General features: G+C 38.8%; 1 protein-coding gene across 1 annotated transcript in view; it reads left to right on the top strand.

The window, feature by feature from the left end:
* LOC306892672 (cadherin-18-like) overlaps nt 1–22,428 on the top strand; it is a gene marked incomplete at its 5' end in the record, with an annotated part of 29,254 nt that extends 6,826 nt beyond the window's left edge. The window contains 10 exons of the mRNA XM_079453867.1: nt 1,907–2,201; nt 3,385–3,504; nt 8,649–8,816; nt 9,115–9,302; nt 9,477–9,730; nt 10,525–10,661; nt 11,534–11,655; nt 13,548–13,662; nt 17,742–17,993; nt 21,660–22,428. Coding sequence (XP_079309993.1) covers nt 1,907–2,201; nt 3,385–3,504; nt 8,649–8,816; nt 9,115–9,302; nt 9,477–9,730; nt 10,525–10,661; nt 11,534–11,655; nt 13,548–13,662; nt 17,742–17,993; nt 21,660–22,156 — 2,148 coding nt within the window. The 3' untranslated portion in view covers nt 22,157–22,428. The remainder of the gene's footprint in view (nt 1–1,906; nt 2,202–3,384; nt 3,505–8,648; nt 8,817–9,114; nt 9,303–9,476; nt 9,731–10,524; nt 10,662–11,533; nt 11,656–13,547; nt 13,663–17,741; nt 17,994–21,659) is intronic.
* Between the last annotated feature and the right edge of the window lie 1,029 nt (nt 22,429–23,457).

Below are 23,457 nucleotides of genomic sequence, written 5' to 3' on the forward strand. Positions count from 1 at the left end.
TATTGTTGGATAAGTGGCCTGAAAATAGCTGTTTCTCAGACTATTTGGGGCTCATCCAACGTCCTACATCTTCACTGCCTTACTCGAGCAGTTAAAAAGAACTGCTCCTTCATGATATTCATCTGTGGACATACGTTAATAATGTGTATCATAACCACATATACCAAACATATACCTACCAAAAGGTATCATCAGATACACGGCAAAAGCCATTTTAGTCAGTATGCAAAGTCTAACTTGCTTGGGTTTATGTATTTGGCATTACAGTAGAATCTTAGCTCAAGGCATTAAATGCAATATTTTGTAATGGCTTCTCCTACTTCGTAACTCATTTAAATGTGGTGGGATTAGGAAATATGTGACCCTGGACAACAAAACCAGTCATAAATTGCATTTGTAGCAATAGCCGATAATACATAGTATGCGTCAAAATGATAAATGTTTCTGTTATGCCATAATCTTTGGTATATTAAGTAAAGAACAAGTTCACTGAATATCTTTTTTCCATTTCCTATTATAAATATTTCAAAACTTTATTTTTGCGAGTGGATACAGCAAAATCACAAACAAGAATGGTCAGACATACACCTGCAAACTTCACTTGCTGCTCCCCGCTTTTTGGGCCTTGCCCACTCAAGTTTGGTATCTATAAAGCTTAGAATTTCCACTTTCGGGTTCATCTACTCTCCACAACATCATTACAGCGGCTACCCAATAGAGGGTGTAAAAACAAACCTGCTTAGCAACGACCTGCTACAGCGCCTCTGGTGGACAACTTTATAGACCATTTTCTCAATATTACGAATTTTTGCACCCTCAGATTATATATTCTCAAATAGTTCTACTTCAGCCAAATATTCTTCTTTCCTAACAAACCATTCAAAAATAAAAAACGCCTGTTTCCACGTATAGCCGATGTTTATATCTCACTTTCAGAAAATGTACCGTTATGACTGGTTTTGTAGTCCAGGGTCACATATCTGTTTACCATACAGTATGGTTGACATGTTATAGACAGAAACAAAAGGTTTCAGTCTCAAATATCAATGTAGATGAGTATCTAACATACCATGCCTTTTTACAAATAAATTAATAAATCTCTCATAAATATATGAAGTGTCACAGAAAACACGAATAATAGGTGTACTAAAGGTTTAATTCGTTTAATTTTTGCAATGGAAATTTCTGATCAAAAACAGCCATTTCTTCTGAAAAAAATCTCAGAATATAGGATATTCTCATGCTCAGCAAGTAACAGTCGTGACAAATATTAAAATTTGAATCATTTATGTTTTTAAAAAAAACATTTTAAACCAAAATAATTCATGCATAAACTCTGTCTGGACAGCTAACATAAAAAGTTATTGACAATTAGCATACAGTTTGGATTGGCGTGGATCCATGCCACCAGCAAGAGCGGGTAGTGCAGCGATAACCTCCCTTAGGGTTAACAGAATATAACAAACATGTCATTACTCTAGTTCTTAATGACATTTAAGTGTAACACATAATTGAAATGTTATTGTGATTCATGAAAAGTAATATCAGAAATTCGATTCCTGATTGTAAATGCGAAGCGGCGTTGGGGACGGAGGAGGGTAATTTGCTCCTAAGCAAAGCAATAAACTGCTTATAGCTGAATAATTTTTAAACGTAAGATGTGATAGCGTCATATTGTTTAAGGTAGATGAGATAATATAAGCTGATGCGAGCTTGATTGTGTGAACTAATGTTATACCCTTTTTTATTTTATTTGGCTTTGTTGTTTTGTTTATGCTAGTAGGGATAGTGATTTTGTCAAAGTAATTATGTCCTTTAAACACCACAGAGTATTTACATTTGAGCAGTGCTATTGAGACCATAAGAAAATTCTACATCTTAATAAATATTCTCTTTTCTCTTACAGTTACACTCAAACTCAGACAAAGGTGATGGCTCGGTCCAGTATCTGCTCTCTGGAGAAGGTGCCGGTACCATATTCATAATCAACGAAATGACAGGGGACATTCATGCTAAGAAAAGTCTTGACAGGGAAAAGAAGAGCCATTACGTCCTTCATGCTCGGGCCATCGACCGCCTCACCAACAGAGCTGTGGAACCGGAGTCTGAATTCATCATCAAGGTGCAGGATGTGAACGACAATGCCCCCAAGTTCCCAGACGGCACCTTTTCAGCCTCTGTGCCTGAGATGGCAGACATTGGTGAGCCAACAGTCAGGAACTCTGGGCTTTGGGAGGTGGAACTGCAGAACAGCGTAGGTTTTATTAGCTGGGTCATCACTTTCAGAAAAAGCGCTGCAGAGTCCCATTGCAGATCTGAGTTCAGACACAGGCCAGAAAAAGCTCATCTCATGCTGCTGGTTGGCTGAGCTGGAATTATAGTGGGATTTATTAAATCTATTGTTTCTTTTGGAAAGCCTCTCAAGGGGATAGCATGTATTGGCTTTTCTTCTGAAATTGAAAAAATACTCACAGCGACCCTCTGGTTTCTGTGTATCACACTTCAACGTAATAATCTAAAATGTTTACCAATATCTTTTATAAAAACTGTTGATCGCAAACCTTCCAAACCAAAAGGAACATCAGCGTATTATCTGCTGTTTATCATCAGATACTGTAAACGTTTATCTTCATGTGGAATATCAATGTAAAATAGATGCTATCCAACCTAATGGACTGTCAGGGATGTCCTAATTGTCCACAAAGTTCTTCCTTCCTTCCAATCCAAATCAATCGGCTGGACATTAGCCAAAGAGCTGTGGAAGTATTATCCCTCAACCTGTCTGCTCAATCCTTCCACCTGGAACAGGTCACTTTTAGTCTATAATGTCTTTAATCTCATTCCCTCCACATTTCATTATCACAATGATATAGCGCACTATTAAATCCCATGAAATATAACGCAAACATCACCACTGAGCTGGTGAGCTCCCTGTCTCCACTCACCAACTGGTGATGGATTAATCACTGGCATCATAGATAGAGGTTGAGGACCTCTGCACTTTAATGGCTTTTCTAGAGCCAGATTCATTTCTTCTTTTGTGCTCTTCTTTTATACACCAAGAATGTGGCTTGGACTATAGCAGTGCTATCTTGACCATCCAAAATTCACACTTCATACAAGCATCATATGATGCGTCAAGGCATGAAGCAGAGGCTTATGACAGGTAAATCCAATCCAGTGCAGGTCAATGAACCATGAGATGAATCTCTTGAATAGAGAAAAAAGCCAAGGCATATGAAAAGTGAATATAGAGAAGAAAGTGTAGTGTGCTTGCGATATGCCAGATTGAAGCTGGGTGAAAAATCTTAATATTGGTGTGATGATTTTATTGTTTGGATTTGTGTTACTTAGAAATGGAAATACTTGTTTTTGCCCAACTAGGAACTTCAGTATTCCGAGTCACTGCCACAGATGCTGATGACCCCACCTATGGAAACAGTGCCAAGATTGTCTACAGTATTCTACAAGGGCAGCCTTTCTTCACTGTTGAACCCAAAACTGGTAGGGAAAGGCTTATGTTATTATTGTATATCACCTGTTTTAAAGATTTCTTTAAAAGTCAAGTTATAAGCCGGATAAGAGATATTTTTTATACCTGCCATAGTTTTTTTTATTTTCAAGTTGTCGGCTATGAGCACTACATTTAAGGGACAGTTCACCCGGAAATGAAACTTCTGCCATTTATTCACTCGCATGTTGTTTCAAACCGTTATGACTTTTTGGAACACAAAAAAGAAGATATTTAGAAAAATCTCTCAGATTCGAGTCCATAATGTGGAAGTCAATGGGGTCCGATGATGTTTGGTTACCAACATTCTTAAAAATATCTTCTTTTGTGTTCTTCAGAAGATAGAAAGTTATACAGGTTGACACCGGGGTGCATACATTTAAATTTTTGGGTGAACTATCCCTTTAAGTTTCCTGATATTTTCTCTGAGCGCTGAATGTGGTAATGATGTTTTGAGATGTCATTGATTATGAAAGCCTCCAGTAGAATATTTCCAACTGTCTCTGTGAGTACAAAGTCATCAGTGCATGAGTCACTCCACAATAGCCCGTAAGAAACGCAGATACAGTTTCATAAAACAACGTTTTGGCTCACAAAGGAACTCCCAATTTATTGTTCAACCCTCTGTGGACCATAATTGAAGCGCCCTCATTTTGTTGAAAAGCTTTCATGCTGTCTTTGACAAAATAAGAAGCGTAAAAAGTGTGAAGGGAAAAACTCCTCCCTACCAGGAACAGAATCTTTTGTTGTGCTGACATTCGAAAGATCCAAGTCAGAATTCATTTGGATTTGCATCTTAGACTGATGTGAAGGACGTGAGTGTATATTGCTCTACTGAAAGAGGTGTGGACTCTAGGAAACTCAAATAAAGCAAGTGGGAAATATCTCTCTCTATTGTATCTCAAAAATAAAATCAATAAACCTACACTCTCTGAGTGATAAATATGTATGCTTCGCTTCAGAGACTCGCACGGTACACTCAATTACCCCGGTGGATAAACAAATCATTTTCTTAATATTATCAATATGTGAGTGAATTGTGAAAGTACAGCTAGGCTTGGCCTGAACTACTCTGCAGTGAGCCCAAACGTGTCCTACTTGTTGTGATGTACCGCTCGCCTACAGTGTATATCCCAATTTAACGCCCCCCCCCACCCCCTTTTGCCACTCTGTGCCTAGTAACCATTTGCTTCAATTTCCACGGAGGTAGTGTTTGTTCATGTCAAGTTGAATTCGGCTGGAGGGTTTTTGTCCCAGTTTGAATGTGCCAACCTGCAGCGTGCATGTCCCAGGATGGAGCCTATTTGGTGCAGGATAAATGTGCCGTGGTTTGTCTTCAGTCGAGCGTTCCAGGGTGTGTGATTATGTGTGTGCGTGCGAACATCTATATCATCATTGTAGAGGGTAAAATGGTGACTAGCATCTGTTCCAGCTGTGTATACGGTTTGTTCAGTAGTGCTCCGTCAGCAACAACAGAAGCCGCTGACCCATGAGACTCAGCATAGCACCAGTATACACCGCCATCCCTCAGATATCCAGCTTGAAACCCAGCCAATTTACACAGAATTGCTTCATGGATGCTTTACTGAGCGTTTATTTATTATGTGTAATTGCTCATTAAGTCTCTCTCCCGCTGGGCCCTCCGGGACGATTGTGCCCTCCAGTGAAGCAATGGATCTCTGATGGTGGTTTGTCTTCCAGTGGTATCTTCAGAGTTGAAGCTTTTAGGTTGGATAAATGGTAATCCCCGCATGGTCACTCATTCAACTCTCATCTTTCTCTGATCGCTAATCCTCTGTTTGTGGGTATCACATGAATGTTTTGATAGGATTAAGATGCCATGTAATCATGTTTTAGCACCGTTTTGTGTGTGTTGCACTCTTGCATATTGGTATTGCTTCCTCGGTTTGATACAAAGTGCTGTGTCCTTAGCACAAAGAGTAGTTTTTATTTGAGTGATTGAATCATTCTCAGATAATCCTATACTCCAGGTTTAGAGAGCCACCTTCACTATGTAGGAGAGTGGTAGTGTCGAGGATTTAGGGCTATAGAGCTGGTGGAGACGCATCTCTTCTGCTGTTCGGAGCACCACAGCTATAAAACCCAGAAACATCTTAGTTTTAAAAGATAGTTCACCCAAAATGAAGATCACGGCATCACTTATAAACAATCACAATCTTAGAAATAGCTATTTCAACCTACTGTACATACACCATGGGTCCCCTTACATTCAACATGTTGTTTCTACAGTAGCCCTAAACAGACAAACTGCTCTACAGTTCACATTTCAGCAAAGGAGCGAAAACATGACGACATCTCAGTTCTGTGTCAGCCACCGTAGTGCTTCGAGAGGGAGCGGTGAAGTGATCCGTTGGGTGCAATTCGCAGCCTTACCACTAGACGCTATTAAATTTCATATTCTGGACATTACAATAATAATCTTCCTAGCTTTGTAATGCTATTGAATAGCACCTGAGTGTATCAAAATGTGTATCTGACTCCAAAGACGTTTAATAAATGTCCTTCTGATGTAAGCCATACGACTCAAGAGGGTTGGGAAATGTTCTCTGAAGTTAAACAATCTCTTTGTGAAAGAAAAAATTATGTCAAGTTTGAATGTAAACATAATAGATGTTTGAAGTACATTCGACGTCGATAACTTGATGTTTCTTATGTTTCACGATAAGTCATCATGCATTCCGTCACACCAAATATGACAACTCGTCACAAGATAAGCGAGAACCAATGAGATGTGCCACCATGGTAAAGTGTAAAACAATATCCAGAAAATAAAGAAATATCCTAGCAGCTGGGGCGTCAAAAAAATGATGTTATTTTACACCTAACTTAGAACTTAGATGTCTATTTCTGTAATATGACATGTTTAACACATTTAAAAAATACGTGAAAATTCCATTAAAAAAGATTCTTTGTGCATTACAAACACAAAAAAAATGATGATTTTTTTAAATGTATTTAACGATAATTATGTAAAGATTTATTTTGCTTTTAATTTTTCATGCTTTTCCAAGTGTAGTATATTGTAATCTTTCCAAGTCTTATTCTTGCAGAATAATTGTAGTGTGGGTTGTACTTTTCCTTTCAGAAATGTAGCCGGCTGAATTTGATTTTCTCTTCCTTACCGTGTAATGGCTAAGTGAGAAATTGCCTCAGGCCAGTGTTCCCTCCCATCCATCTTTATTAAAGTATAATACTAACTTGCATGATTGTGTCTGATCCTCTTAGCTGAGAATTACTCTGCACTTTTGTGCACTTGGTAGACTTCCCCATTTAACCGTGGCTGATGCTTAACACAGCCAATGTTTCACACCTTCACTAGAAAGGGCTGACTATCTGTTGTTTAATAGAAAATCAACCCAGAGTACAAAAGGAAGGGCTTTGCCCGGTTCTGCATCAGTGTCGGTTTCTGTTTGCTTTATTTACTCCCCGTCTCTGCTTTGTGGCTACTAGCTGAATACTAAGAGCCTGTTTAACATGAACATTTTGCGTTTTTTGGTGAGTTGTCTGCCGAAATCCCCTGTCCTGGCAGGTGGTGTCTGCTCTCAATGGGCTGGGTGCAATCTCTATGACATTCTCTGGGGCTCAACACTGCGGTGTGTTTATTTGTTGTGGCGGATTGAGGTATCTGTTTGCATATTTTCTCTCACTCCCACTAGTCTTGTCCGTTAAAAAGGGAACATTGTATATTGGAATAATAAATCTGTCCGTCTCACATTTTCACACATCACATGCAATTGAAATTCCCTCTTGTCACTAGCACTCAGGTTCTGCGTGGTCCGCATACATGCTTGTTTATGTAAGCATATGTGTATACATCTGGAGTTTGATGTGATGCTTATGTGCGTGTGTGGGTGTATTCTATATAGCATAATAATTATAAAAGAAACCAAAAATTACATGCAATTTAAAACATTTATTAAAAAGACGTTTTAATACAGTTTATGTATGTTGAAGATTAATGAAAAAAGTTTTAGTGTTTATTTAGTTGATAGTGTTTAATATATCCTGTATACAGTTATATATTTGGTAGATCAATAAATAACTTATTTATATAGTTATATATGGTTATTTATTTTATCATTGCAATATCATAGCTTCACCTTTTACAGTACAGAGCAGTTGGTAGTCGGATTAAGAAAACGTATTTGAAAACAGAAAAGTATAGGATGGGTTAAACAATATTAGTAAAAACAAGAAACATATGACAATGATGTCTGCTCTATAACATGTACAGTATGTCTAATCTACATTTCATTTTGACTTGCATTTGTGTGTAGCTTAGGTTGGATGTATTTCTTTTTATTCTTTTCTTTGAAAGGGAGGGTTGGTAACCTTGGGTCTGAACGTATTAAGGCTTTACATATATTATTACATAATATCTAGCTAACCCATTCTTTAAATTAAATATATTCCACAAGTTCACATTGCAAACTCAACCTGTTCTGATCTCCAACCATCGCTTCGTTTCTCTGATTTTTTCTCTGATCTCCTGAGAGGAATGTTTGAAGCAGATGGTCGACTCTGCTGTAGAGCTATGAAGTATGCACGAGATGATGGCCAGCACACATTGTGCCAATATAGAAGTGAGTTTGTGTGCATGCAGCCAGACAGAAGGTTCATGGTAAGGGCTGGAGTCCCTTATAACACAACACAACACACTTATAGTATTTTGTGTTCAAAGGTCAGCCCACACACGCTGGTGTGTTGTCAGGTTCAAACTGGATCAGGAGCAAGACAGGAGATAATCGTGTGTTGTGAGCGTGTGTCCATTATAAGCAGGGGTCAGTGATCTGTGATGTGCACATGGAATTCTGTACATGTACTCTGTCAGCAGTCAGGGGTTTTTATGGCTGGAAATGCCACACAGCTCATGTTCCTAAAGGAAAAAATATCTCTTTAAGAACAACACTAGATTGTGGAAAAATTATTAAATTGTCCCTTCTAGCCATTTGTCTGATGTTGGAACCAGACATATGGCTTTATGTGAGTTATAAACTTGTACTTGCAAGACTGTGATTAGCAGGAAATGGAAATCGCATTTTCAACATGTGGTAATGGGATGTGGGTTATGTAGGTCAGCGGGAACTACATTTATCTTTCTACCCCTGGGTCACAGGTGTCATCAGGACTGCTTTGCCAAACATTGATAGAGAATCGCGAGAGATGTACTTGGTCATCATCCAAGCCAAAGACATGGCCGGCTCTGTAGGGGGTCTGTCAGGATCCACCACAGTCAACATCACGGTGACCGATGTCAACGACAATCCACCAAGATTCCCTCAAAGTACGGCTCTTCTCTTTTCTAGTTCATTACGAATAGTGTGGATTTTAGGCACGTCTTTACAGAAATGCTATGATCCCTAAATCCCTTTGAACATACTGTGAATGTATTCCAAATGGCTGCTTTCCTTTCAGCTTTATTTTGTAGAAGTACACAACTTTTTTTGAGCTAGCTCGAGTTTATCCTGTATAAACCTCTTACAATTAGCTGAGCTCCAGCAACACTGTGTATGATGTGAATCAATAGCTTTCAATTGTTTAATAAAATCGCATCTGTTCTGTTTGTTAATTCTCCACTCCAGAGAACTATCAGTTGTACGTGCCAGAATCTGCTCAGGTAGGAAAAGCTGTTGGAAAAATCAAAGCGAATGATGAAGACCTCGGAATTAACGCAGAGATGACATACAAAATCACCAATGAAGAAGGAGCTGCCATGTTTTCCATCTCCACTGACAGTGACAAAAAAGAAGGAGTCATCTCCCTCAGAAAGGTCTGGACTAGACTTTACCGGTCCTCATATACATTGCATTTCATGATAGCTTCAGATTTGGGTTCTCCTGCCAAATATATTCATGTCTGTTCTTCTAGCTGTGTCGTATCTTTTCCCAGGCTGGCCAAATGTCATATCTGCCTCTCCCTTGATCTTCTTTCTGATGTTATGTAGCCTCTGGACTATGAGAAGAAGAAGGCTTATTCTTTAAACATCGAAGGTGTCAACACCCATCTGGATCCACGCTTTTCTTACCTGGGCCCTTTCAAAGACACCACAACGCTGAAGCTCATCATCGGGGATGTTGATGAGGCTCCGGTCTTTACTATGGACTATTATATCATGGATGTGTATGAGAATGCCCCAGCCGAGACGGAGGTTGGAATGGTTACTGCTCAAGACCCAGACAGCACGAGGAGTAAAGTCAAGTGAGTTTCAGCATTTGTGCTAAGACCACAACAATGCTTGGTGAAATAAATGTTTTGCCCAAATCATTGAAAATAAATATCTGCTTTAAGATATATAAATATTGATAGGTATCATTATATGAATGATTTCTACGATTTTAATGCCTATGCATTAATAAGTTTGGGATGCACTTGTATATTCTGCACTTTTTGCTATTGTGATTGCTTACATTGTTCGCCTCTTTTGTAAGAAGCTTTGGATAAAAGGGTGTACTAAATTACTGAATGTAAATTAAAGTGAACTCTCATAAATAATAATAGGCAGTTTATAACAGCTTATTAATGGCTGTATACATAATATTTACTGTATGTTTAAGAAGTGCTGATCTGATTTTTAAAAGATGGTACGATCAAATGTTAATTCCAGCATGTCAAAATGTATTAAATATAAACAACATGTCTGAAGAATAGAGATAATTTTTTCCAAACTCAACTTATGACATATTTTTGAGTATATAACTGCCGTTGAAAAGACCACTTTTAAGTTTTTCTGAATTTACTATCTATAGGTATGTTTAGGTAAAATTTATATTTTTGATTTAGTTTCTGTGAACTACTAAAAATGTTTCCCCAAATTTCATGCATTTATTTGAACATTAAAACTACAGAAACAGGTCAAAGACCTGGCCAGTATTTCATAGCTCAAATGTGAAGAAAACAAGTTCATATTCACTTTTTAGCAAATTTTAGTCTCTTCATTTTTTCCATGGCTGTATGTGCACCTAAACGTGACCGTAACATTTTTGCAATTTTAGGTATTTCAATGACCAGAATGCCGAAGATGATAACCTTTTCAGCATTGATGCCAACAGTGGACTCATTAAAACCACAAGAAGTCTGGACCGAGAGGAAGCAGCCTGGCACAACATCACTGTTATGGCTTCAGAGATTGGTATGTACTACTCTAAGGACAGAATCATCTCTGTGCACATTGATTTTTGACAGCGTGTGTGGGTTTCTGAGAAATGTACGGAACCATTTTACCACTGATATCTTCATTTTTGAAACAAGCATTTTTCTTGAAGTATGGATTTGGAACTCCTTGTCCAAGAGGGAATCATTGGCCTTGAAGTCTGAATAATTGGTATTGAATGAAAATAATGGGTTCTAAAAGGACTCTTGCTTTCTTGGATTGATGCAGAGGCTACACATGGCATGCTGGTGTGGCTTTAAGGGGGACAGGGTCAATTTGTCTCTTTTTTCCTATCTGTATTCTTTTCTTTTTACAGATGCTCATCTAAGCAATTATCCTACCTCTCTCTTCTCCATGGTGTTCAGCTAATGGGCGAAAAGTTTCCTCTGATAATGCCCGTGGGCTGATAATGTTGGCCACTGTAGTTAATCTCAGGGCAACCACTCACGACACACCTCTCATGAGAATCCGAAACACGTGTACTTTGATGTTCCCACGCCAAATTTTAATTCCTGCAGCATTCTACAGTACATCAAAGCCTGTAGAACTTTTGTAAATGTGCAAGACCAATAAGAGCACATAAAACCATAACATTGCACAATCTAACAAATCTACAAGCGCACCATGATACTGAACTTTAAAATGTTACATTTTGATTTTAAATGACAGATTATATTATATTGAAAAGAAAAGGTGATATTCAGCAAATCTCACTTGCAGGGTGTCCTGATATGGCTTGACTTCAGTCATGGGAAATTCCTCATACGTCAGTTTTATTCATATTCAAGCTTGTATTTTAATCCCTTTGACAGAAACATTCATAATTGAACATTTGTCATATTTATTTTCAGACAATCCAAATCTGGTGAGCTTTGTACCAGTCACAGTGCAGGTCTTGGATGTCAATGATAATGCGCCCTATATCGCCACAGACAGCGCCCTCATTGTGTGTGAAGGCTACAAGCCAGGCCAGGTTAGTTATCTCCCCTCATTTCTCACTTTTCTCTCTCTGTCCTTTCTTTCACGTCCAGCGTCATTCTGTTGCAACCTGTCACAATCCCACTTCTCATCTCCCTCGACAATTCCTCAATGCTCGTTTTTTCCTATCACTGCTGTGCCACCTTCCTCCTCTGCCCTATCTTTTATGTTGTCTTAAACCCTCTCCCCATGCTTTCATTAAGTCATTCTTTCCTTTTTGTATAAACACCCACGCCACGGACCTGTGCATAAACATGGCATAGCGTACGCTTCCCTTATGCTAGGTCTGACACTGTCAGGAATGGATTTATCTGTGGACTGACAGACTTGGAAAGCTTTTAAACCTATAAATAATTCAGCGTGTATCAATGTATTCACCGGCAGATAGCAGTTTGCAATGAGCGGAATAGAAATTGCTCGCAGGAAATGTTAATCATCACACGTTTTTGTCCTGTCCCACGATGGGTAGCGGCAGAGTGACATATCTGGTAGAGCTTTACCTTTCCATGAGATCGCTAAGCAGTTGGACACATATAATCCACATGACGTGGGAAGCTGAGCGGCAGTATCATAGATTAAATATCAAGGGTCCTCTCCAATCATTTCTGTCTGAAACCGTGGAGGCTATTGAAATAAAGACATGGGAAATTATTCTGACGAATAGAGGACCTAAAAGAGGATTTTATATACAACTTATATCTCGGACCTTTGCTTAATTAAAGCCGTCTTTTAGGGTGCTGTGCGTATTTTTCATATATCTCTTCTCCTGAGTCAAGTAACCCATTTTGTGTCATTTTTGTTTTAGGCAGAGTTCCATTAGTAAGTGCAGAAATTAGCTCTTTTTTTATTGTGGCCTTTGGTCTGCCGGGCTAGAACTGGCCTGTCTAAATAAATCCTCTTTCCAATTACCAGAATACATGATTGTACTGTAGCAGTGTAAGACAATCATGGTTTACTGTCATGCCGTGGCCTCTATTAAGTGTTTTCACAGAGATAAGACAAAACCAGATTGCTTGGACTGGTGTCAACTCATAGGAAGGTTATACAGTATTATTTGATCTGCTCTGCATTGATCCACAGTACTAAACCGCATGAAACTACACGCTGTAATTTGAACAACAACAAATAAAACTGTTGAGCAGTATCATAGTGTAGGCTTTTTTAGCTTGTCTTCCGCCAATGCAAATTTGTAAGAAATTCAAAGAATGTGGGCAGCTCTCCGCCGGCAATTTATCCAGAGACGAGCAGCTACAGAAATTCATTGTAGTATAATAAGTGTGACCGTGGGCGTGCTAGATGCAAATTAAATGACATCAGTGGCATTTCACTTCTGCGAATTACAACAGACCACATTTTGACAACACTTTGATGTAGAAGGTGAGCACCAGAGTTCCTGTAACCGCTTTCACACAAACCAAATGAACCACACTTTGATGTCAAATGGACTGGGGTTCACGGGAAAGACAGGTGAAGAGCTTCAATAATGGTCCATAGTCTGCATGAGAAGATTCCCACTTGCTGCTGACGCGCTAGCAGTGACCAATTAGATTAACAAGCTGACAGAACATCATGGGGCTGAGCAATCCTTGAAACCATCTATCTATTCAATGTCTGTGATGCACACGTCCCACTGGGCAAGGGGCTTTAGGTCTTCAGTCTGAAGTTAATGTCTTTCAAAAGCAGAGACAGGAAGAAGAAGCCCAGGCGGTCCAATTACATTTCTAGGTTGACCAGATCCTTCTCTAGGAGTTGAGTGCCCAAAGGGCCTCTTTTAGATATTTTTAGTGCCACTTCAATTCAACCCTAATTTTTAAAGTGGAGTAAAAACTAAGCATGTTTTTTTCCTCCTATTTATCTCTGTCTGGTTCTTTATTTTTCTCTATGTAGGTCATTCAGACCATCAGGGCAACGGATAAGGACAACTTTGCCAATGGTCAGTTCTCCTTTGCGTTACCAGAGGACCTTCCAGTGAATCCAAATTTCACTCTGAAGGACAATGAAGGTAAAAAGCAGCACAAAACTTATAATAGTGAATAACTTAAAATGTTGAAAAAAATCTTTGCTGTCTTTTTATATGCACAATAATCTTGGCTTTACCAGTTATTTCAACTTACTGTTTGCCAGTGGTGAATTGATATAACTTACAAAAATAACTCTAAAAAACTTAAAGTAATGTTAATAACGGCTTTCCTGTGGCTCAGTGGTTAGAGCAGGGGTTTCCAAACTTTTCAGCCCGCGACCCCCAAAATAAGGGACTTGAGACCCCCACTATCCTCAGAAGTGGCTAAGGTTTATAAACATTGTAACATTGCAACTGCGCACATGTGCTAATTAGGTCTATCCAAACACGTGCATAATGCCAACACAAAAGAACACAGTCTTTTGACTATGACTAGTAATATGACTATGACTAGTTATTTACTCATTATTTTATTTGTTGTTATACATAAACCATGAACTATTATGAAAAATTTCATCAAACTGATTCGAGTGCTGATGGATGTGCCTCTTTATGTTCCTGAGGACGATGGCCTTTCTGTCTGCAGCTTTTCTCCCCTGGGGGTCCCGACCCCTAATTTGGGCACCCTTAGGTTAGAGCATGGCGCTAGCATCGCCAAGGTCATAGGTTCGATCCCAGGGGATTGCACATACTCAGATACAATGTATAAAATAATGCAATGTAAATAGATTTATATATAAGCGGCTGCCAAATGCATAAATGTCAGGTAAATGTGTAAAAAAAAGTGAAATTGTACTTAAAAATTCAAGTTGATTGTACTTAAAAATGTAAAACAGCGAATTATTTTTTGAAGTGTATTTTACACCACAACTGTGCAGTCAAATTTATTTTCGGTTTATAGACTTTGTCATCTTTATTTTTTATAAATTGTATGAAATTAAATAAATAAAATTCTGCATTTATAGATTCTTTGTGGAAGGTTTGGTTATAAAATAAATATATATATAAAATGTATATTAATATTTTATTGTATATTAATTGTATGAAATTGACAGTTAACAGTTAAAGATTTTGCGAGGAAGGTCCACCGGAAGTAATGTTTGGGCACATAACGTTTGTTTATGATGTTGCCACTGAAATAGTGTATTAAAGTCAAATTATCCACATGCGTGTGGAAATGGTCAGACGTGGAAAGCCTGTTCTTTAGGATTTGGTTACGAAAACAAATTCTATATTCAGTGCTTAAGTTGTACACAGACTCTCATGAAAGTCAAATAAGCCGATCTAAAGAGCCTCTCCAAAGGCATCTCAGTAATGGAATCTTCTAATGTTTTCCAACTGATTTCCTGATGTTTGCTCTGGGCAAACCCTCAGTGCCTCTCCACAAACATATTTAGCACCACGTGTTGTCACACAGATCACCCTCATTTTTGCCTTCTCCTCCCCTTAGCGCTCTTATTTAATATCATTGCGAGGCCAGTGCTGCTGTTTCCCGGGAAACCGGCTCCATGTTTATGTTAGCTCAAGGCTCCCCGGTGGAGACGTGCGAACTCTAATGATTCCTTCTAATGCTGGACTGGTGAGTTGGAGAATCAGGTGTAAGTGGCGAGCTGCAGATGAACATCAGGGAGATAAGAGGTGGACGCTACGAGTCCAGAGCTCAGAGCAGCTGTGCTTTCAAGCTTTATTTTAGTTTGTATAAAACAGCACGAGCCAAGCTTTCCCACAGCCGGTCCCGTCCTTAAATATCATCCCTGTGGATGGACCATTATTGACTGTTCTACGCGTTGGGCTTGGGGGATTCCTCGACAGGGGCTCAACGAGCGCTTTGTCGCGGCCGGTTGCTGATTGGGTGGGTGTGTAGGACTGTCAACCTCGATCACACAACCGCTTCTCTCCTTGAGCTTGTGGCGCTGCAGTGATTGTGTTTCCATCCACGCGGCCAGACTATTTGGCAGGGTGAGGCATTAAAAATATGATGGAAATTTCCTCTGAAGGTATTTTCAGTTCCCTCCAGGGAAATGGCTGTGGGTTGGATTGAATAATATAATTTTGACGGTTATTTTTTATGACGCAGTTTATATTTTGAATCTACCATTTCTGTAAAATGGGTAATGAAGGGCATGGCGCCCCCTTCCACAAGTTCCTTGATGACGTTAAGTTGTCACTCAAATATGTTTTTTGATCACATGCAGTTGTGCACGTCTCATCCGAGAGCTTGTGAGAGGTTTCCTCCCTGACTACTTCTCTGGAACTCAGGCCATTTATCTCCAGCATTTAAACACTTACATTAAGTTATAACAGCTACAGCGATCAGGACCCGTGCCAGAACTGCAGTATTGGCAGTATTTGTTGTTGTTGCTATTTTCTATTTATTTATTAAATTCTTTGTTTATTTATTGCATAGCGTATCTTACAAAGTTGAATTTATCTACATTGCATGCCTGGTTCATTCTCGTGTGTCCTAGCAGGCAAGTGCTTATTATTCAATTAATGGCGCATTTGAACTTTGTCAAGATTCGCTAATGATCATTCCACCCTTTGCCATTACATTTTACATAGTGTTTGAACACATTAAATACCTGCAGACTATTAAAAAGACCCCAACATCATTAGGTCCAATACAAATGTAGAGGTCACTGCATAAATGGCTGATTTATGCTTGAATCTTTCGGAGATGCAAATTGTGTTGTCCTAACCCTGACTTTTACATTTTTTTGTTATAACACTTTCTGTAATATCTAATGTATACACGTTAGCTGCTGGTTCTGCGTTAATTCGCTGGAGATCAATAGCTCTGCCTCTCTTACATGGCCATAGGTTTGGTAAAAGACAAAAAGGAAGTAATAGGTTTACAAGGTGTGGTGCATGACATTTAGCGGCATTGAGCGGTGAGGTTGTGAATTGCAACCAATGGCTCACCCCACCCCTCCCTTTCGAAGCACTACGGTGACTGACACAGGAAAAAGATGTTGCCACGTTTTTGCTTCTTTCATGTGTTTACTAAACGCGCTCTCTAGAGCAGCTTGCCTTTTAGGGCTACTGTAGAAACAATATTGCGAATTCCATGTAAGGGGACCAACACTGTATGTAGGAAGAAATAGCTCATTCTAAGAAAATAAAAACATAATACTTCATTATGTAAGTTCTCTATACACCTCTGAAGACATAGTTATGTATATTACATTGCGTTTCTGTCAATATATCCTCCAAAAAAATACACATTGGACATTTACATTTAAAACGCTTGTGTTTTCTCGAAAAGCAATTTCTATTGTCAATATATGGTTTGTATGTTTTATTCACCTGCAGGTAGGTATAACATTTCAATTCTCAGTATATACAAGAACAACTGATGAATTCATCTCCTGGGGGGTAATAACTAAGACACCTGGGGTACGACTTGCACCCAAGTTAAAACCCTTAAACCACCCACCCTTCTCTCCAGACTGAAGTTAGATGACACATCCCGCTCAACACGCAGCTGCAGTGATAGAGGTACATGACTGTGCATACTCTGAGGTGCTTAGGACCTGCCTGTGGGTGGGAACGTATGTGAGTAGAAAGATAGAAAGTGAAAATCCTCCAGAAGCCTCAAAAATGAGAAGAGTTGGTTCAGGAAGTTAATAAAGCATGACGCTTTTGTCACTGTGTGTGTGTGTGAGGTTTACAAGCTGTCAGCACACCAGACCTCCAGAACTGGTGTGTGAGAGATGCAATCAACAAGCGTTTCTTTAAAGCACACTCAATCGAAATGAGAGTCATGTGCCAGTGTGATTCAGAAAATTGTGAAACGTGCATTCATTTGTTAGATTTTTTTACTTCAAAAAATTACTTATCTTCCACAATTGTAATTATATTAGTTTACTTTATAGGGAAAAGGAACCACACAAATGAGCGGAAAAACACTTCTGCTTAACAACTCTGTATTTTCTTAAAAATGAATGTGGAACTGTTGAACTGTTGGAGATGAACAATGAAACAATGTAATATTCAGAAATTTGTCTCTATTCTCACTGGCAACCAGCGAGGATGTGGAGCGAATTATTTTGTTTGGCTCGTGTTGCACAGAGTCCTCACGCACGGAGCCAGAAAGAATAAACCTCTGCTCTTTCTGACAGATAGCAGCGTGAGCGTGTTGGCGCGCCGACAGGGCTTCAGCCAGGCGGAACAAGAGCTGTACCAGCTGCCTGTGATTGTGTGGGATGGAGGAGAGCCCCTCCTCAGCAGCACCAGCACGCTTACGCTCAGGGTGTGTCCATGCCAGCGTGGAGCCCGAGCTCCTGTGTGCAGGGCTCAAGCATTCCTGTCCTCGGCTGGTCTGAGCACCGGAGCCCTCATCGCCATCCTGCTGTGTGTGCTCATCCTCTTGGGTAAGACAGAAAACACTGTGGCCAAGAGAAAATTGATGTTTTGATTCATTCCTAAAGAGTGGGTCAAATTAAGGAACACAATTAGGGCCAAAAACACATTTCGTTATTTAATTATAAAAGTTATTAGAAGTTATATTATAATGACTTATAAAATTTAATATGAAAATTAACACAATGATTTCATTTCTTAGTATTTAGACTGTCCACCTTTAATGGCAGCATGAATTTTGACAGAGTTCACCCCAAAATTAAAATTATATTAATATTCATTAACATCCAAGTCGTATCACTTGTGGCTTTCATTTCACCATGGAACACAAGAGGAAACATGTTTCTTATATTTTTCCATGAAAGTTCTGGCCTTATGGATTAGGTTCTATATGTTTTTAACAACATAATATGGTATTGACGACAGAATTTTCATTTTGTCACTGGTATGCTGGCAAGCCTGTGCATACACTCTTAAAATAAGTGCTAAAAAGGTTCTTCACAGTGATGCCATAGATTGAATGGTTCTTTGTGGAACAAAACAGGGTTCTTCTATTTCTTGTCTTTTTATAATCTGAAGAACTTTTTTCGCCATTAAGAACCTAGTGTGAAACAAAAAGGTTCTTTAGATGTTAAAGGTTCTTTATGGTACATCATCATGAAGCAAATTTATTTTTAAGAGTGTACCCAGAAGATCTGTTACACCAGAAGGACTGTTAAACATTCTAGATAAAATTGTAAGCTAATAAGGTCTTTGTAACTTACATTTTCAAAAAGACTAACTTTGTTTTACCAGCATTAATTGTAAACCGAAAAAACAAAGATTTCTTTTGATCAGGAAATTTTGTCTTGACACACGACCAGACGGAGACTCCAATGCGAGTAAACAGAACTTTATAGAAAAAATTGAAAACAAACTGAACTCAGTCCAAGGTCCCCAAAGTGTTGCAGTGACGCAGACACACAGCACATGGCGAGCTGTCAAAACAACATATCATGTTCTCACAAAACACACCCATACCGGAATTCTGACGTGACCGGGATCACGACAAATGCCAAAAATATATGAGTTGAGATTAAAAGAATGGAGTCATTCTAATTTCAAACAAAAGCAAAAATATATTTTTTATTAGAATGGGGGTAGAATACAGAGGAATGCATTTTCAAGATATTCTTCCGAGTTGGTTTGGTTTACCTCACATTCTAAGAAACATTGCTTGAAAGTTTATTGGTTGAAAGTAAAAGATTTCACCTTGCAGGATGTGTGAAAACCCCTTCTCCCACTCTTGTCCACTGACAAGAACAAATATAGACACTTCTCAGGAGCGCTTGGCTACTGCACAACTGTGTGGGCTGAAACAATGAACAACAACTGCAAAGAGTGCACATACCTTGACAGACTAGGATGATTAAACAACAAATTGTAAAAAAATCGGTTCAACTGATTCAACAAGTAGCAAATGTAGTTATTTTTCATGTTTATATTTTTGTACAGTATAATACTTTATTATTTAAAAACTTAAGACATTAGCTGCACTGCACATTATTCCACAATTTTGTTTATTTAGAAAATCTTGGCTGCAAGTGACAAAAGAAGTCCATTGCAATGTCATTTCATTTATTAATTCATTAATTCATTGATTAAAAAGTTTTTGGCCTGTAAGTCTTTTCAAAAAAGAGATTTTTGTCTTCCATTTTCCATAACTGTGTATAATTAGCATTAATTGAAAAAAGAAAACAAATTATTTTTGGACATGACTGGAAATCCATGTGTATTTATCAAGAAATGCGAAAAAATATGAGTTGAGATTGAAGGAATGAAGCAATTTCGAGAAAGACAATGGCAAAAATGTTTATTGTTGTAGATGTTTTAATAGAATAATTCTGTATAATACAGAGGGATGCATATTCCAAATATTCTTCTGAATTGGTTTTGTTTAGCTGACTTTCTAATAAACATTGTTAATTGGTTATAGATGAAAAATGTTTCTAAATCTCTCACCGTTTGCAAGTGTGACAAAAGGTAAATTCTAAAACACAGTACATCTGACTTCCAGTTTAAGCCTGTCAAAGGACTAATTGAGATGAATCACATCCAAATAAAAGTTTGTGTTTACGTAATATATGTATTGATGCAAATTAATTTTGTGTTTATTAAAACCAAACTTTTACATATAATCTAACTGATTGGTAAATATAAATAAATGTAATGCGTATGTATTTATAAATACAAAATTATTATTAGGGATGAGCGAGTACAGCATTATCTGTATCTGTATCTGTATCTGTTAACCATATGAATTATCCGTATCTGTATCTGTACTCGGACTGGGCGGGGCCTAACATGGAATTGGGCGGGGTTTAACCAGGAAGTGGTCGGGTTGTCTTGAAAGGGGCGGGGCTTTAACCAGTATGTTATTTTTAATCATGCAATTGCTATGGGTTGATCAGAACCCGTTGATCAGAATACGCATTTATACCACTAACTTACTTACTTTATTTTTTTGCTTGAAGTCAAAAAACTGGTTAGAATCAGCAGACGGTTAAAAAAAGAAAAAAAATCTCAGACAGGCAGAGACGCAACGCTAGTCGCGTTCTACCAAGCACCACGTCTGAACAAACCCTACGTTTACCAGAACTCTGTTAATAAGTACTGCAAAAAAAAACGAAATAAAAAACAAACCTGAAGCTGAAGAAACCCTAAACGTTAACGGAAAAGACCCGCGAACCTGAGTGACTGAGGGAGAGACAGAGAGAGAAAGAGAGCTGTTCTCTTCTCAGCATTCTGTGTGTGAGTGAGCAGAGCGGGACACAGCAAATCTGTATGTGTAAGGGAGGGGCGCTGTGACTAGCCTATCACAGAACGCAGACACAGTCAGCTACCCAATGAGGATTTTTATTCCATCCGAGCACAGATATTGACTCGTATTACTCGTATAATACTTGTACTCGGCAAATATGCTTTATCCGTACCGGATACTCGTTTCAGCCGAGTATCCGGCTCAACTCTAATTATTATGCACAGCACCCAGACATATATTATGGAAAAACTATTTTATTCTGGATGATTTATCACGATTAATCATTTTATGGCCCTAGGTGTCAGGGTTGTGGTGTGGAAGAACCCAAGTGCAGGCAGCAGTGCAATAACAAATAACTTTAATATAAAAAATACACGATGGGGAGTGAACAGGAAGGTAACTAAAATATAAACATGAAACAAGACTTCACAAGATGGGGCAAAACAAGAAAATAGAAAAACTGGACTCATTGAACAAAATGACAATGACAAGACTAAACAATAACACAACATCCAAATCACGGCTAGAATCCAACAAAGTAAATAACTCCAACGGTAGCAGGTAGCAGGCCGACAACAATATGTTTCTCTCCACGCAAAACACGTGACTCTATCATGATTCTGCCACTAGACTAGAAAATCAAGACAAAAGGAGGCAGTACCATGACACCTAGGTCAGTTCGTGGCTATTTATTGCAAAACATCATTGATTTTGCACCAGTGGATAAGTGATTGATTATTAGGGATTATTTACCCAAAGCTGTAAAATGTCAGCGAGCAGATGATTGTGTTCCTGCGCCCTACAACTCAGGATTACAGTAAAGTTAATTTGCATCTACACGGATGATCAAACTAAACTTGTGTCTCTTCTCTCGTAGCCATCGTGGTTCTGTTTGTCACCCTGCGTAGAAAGAAGAGCAAAATGGAGCCTCTGATCATCTCAGCAGAGGATATCAGAGAGAACGTAGTGACGTATGACGACGAAGGTGGAGGCGAGGAAGACACGGAGGCTTTTGATATAGCAGCGCTGAGGAACCCTGCAGCAGCCGAGGAGATGAGGTTGAGAAAAGACCTTCAGACAAAGATTTGGAGAGCGATAGGCACAGAGGCCCTTAGCCCTTCTTTTACCTTACCAGATGAGGACATCCACGAGGTGATTAAACTGAAAGTTGTCGAGGCCGATCTGGATATGAGCGGGCCTCCATACGATTCTCTTCAGACGTATGCTTACGAGGGCCGTGGCTCCCCTTCTGGTTCGATCAGTTCTCTGGACCTGCCTGATCCTCTGGACCTCAGTGAGGTCGACGGCTGGGGTCCCGATGTGCAAATACTCAGCAGCCTCTTTGAAGAGAAAATCAACCAGCACACCCCGTAATGGCTGTGCATGTTTCGTAAACCAGAAGTTGTGTGTCGTTTTCCTGGTGTCTGGTCAAAAGGGGCCGCAGTCAAGACGTTTTGTCATCTGGTTTTGCTGTGGGATTAATTTACTGTTGTTTTTCACCGGCCTCTTCAAGTGGAAGAAAGTAAGTTGATTTTTGAAGAAAAAGTTGAAAATTGAGAAAAAATTCTGAACTCATAGGAAGCTATTTTCCCTGGTGTATATTTTCTATTGCTTAATAAAATTCATGATTCCAGATCTTGAAACTTACATCTATTGCACATTCGTCGTTTCTCACCACATAAAAGGCAGCAATGACTAAAAAAGAATACCACTTAAACGTCCCGGCTGGTTTATGAAGACATTTTTCATACTAAATCGATTATTTCCATCTCAGAATAAAAAATGTATATTTGCGTTTAGAGCCCGTAGTCTTACGTTGCCCTTTTTCACCCCGTGTGACGTGTACCCTTCTATGCTAGACCAACATTCAACATAGAGCCTACAACTTTCAGTATAAATCACATCTGTCAAAAGTGAGAAAATAACTTAGAACTATAATTCTCACGAGCAGAAAGAGTTTTAATTGGATAACAACGGCATTCTGCAAAAGATAATTGGATTCAAATGGTTGAGTGAACACCTTTTATGACTTTACTAGGACTTATAAATCAACTGTGAAAAGTCTGTGTTGCAATCCAGTCATGATCAATTCCCACGACCCTCACAATGTGCAGATAAAGAGTTTTAATACCCACCTAATGATGATGATGCCTTCGGACCATCAACAGCTTTCACTGATCTAAATGTGCTCAGCTGTCTGAAATAATGTTGAAGTGTTTAGGAGGACAGCTTTTTGAATGCTTTGGGAGTTTCACATGTGTGTTTTTTCCTCTGACAGGAGCAATAGTTATTTAGCAAACCTGTTTGGGAAACAAACCTGCTGACAGATAAACCAATGATCTTTAAAGAGACAGTTGGGTACAATTATGACAAGATAAAATCACTGTTTCTTCGCAGGCTAACGTGTACTGGTTGGCCAATCACACAAACTGTCTTGCTGTTACAAGACTATATATTTTTACAATACACAATATAATTAGCTGCGTTTTAGTGAATTTGAAAATCTTCTTTTTTTGGATAAGAACAAGACAAGACCTACAGTATTTTTATACTGTAATATGGCAACAATGATGATGATAATCCAGAATAATGCTTTGCCATGTAAATGTTGGTCTTCAAACTGGGTGTATTAAATAAAAACAATTATTCAGGCCTTTAATTGTAAAAACTACCTT

The sequence above is a fragment of the Barbatula barbatula genome, assembly GCF_947034865.1.
Source record: "Barbatula barbatula genome assembly, chromosome: 3".
NCBI classification, from domain to species: domain Eukaryota; kingdom Metazoa; phylum Chordata; class Actinopteri; order Cypriniformes; family Nemacheilidae; genus Barbatula; species Barbatula barbatula.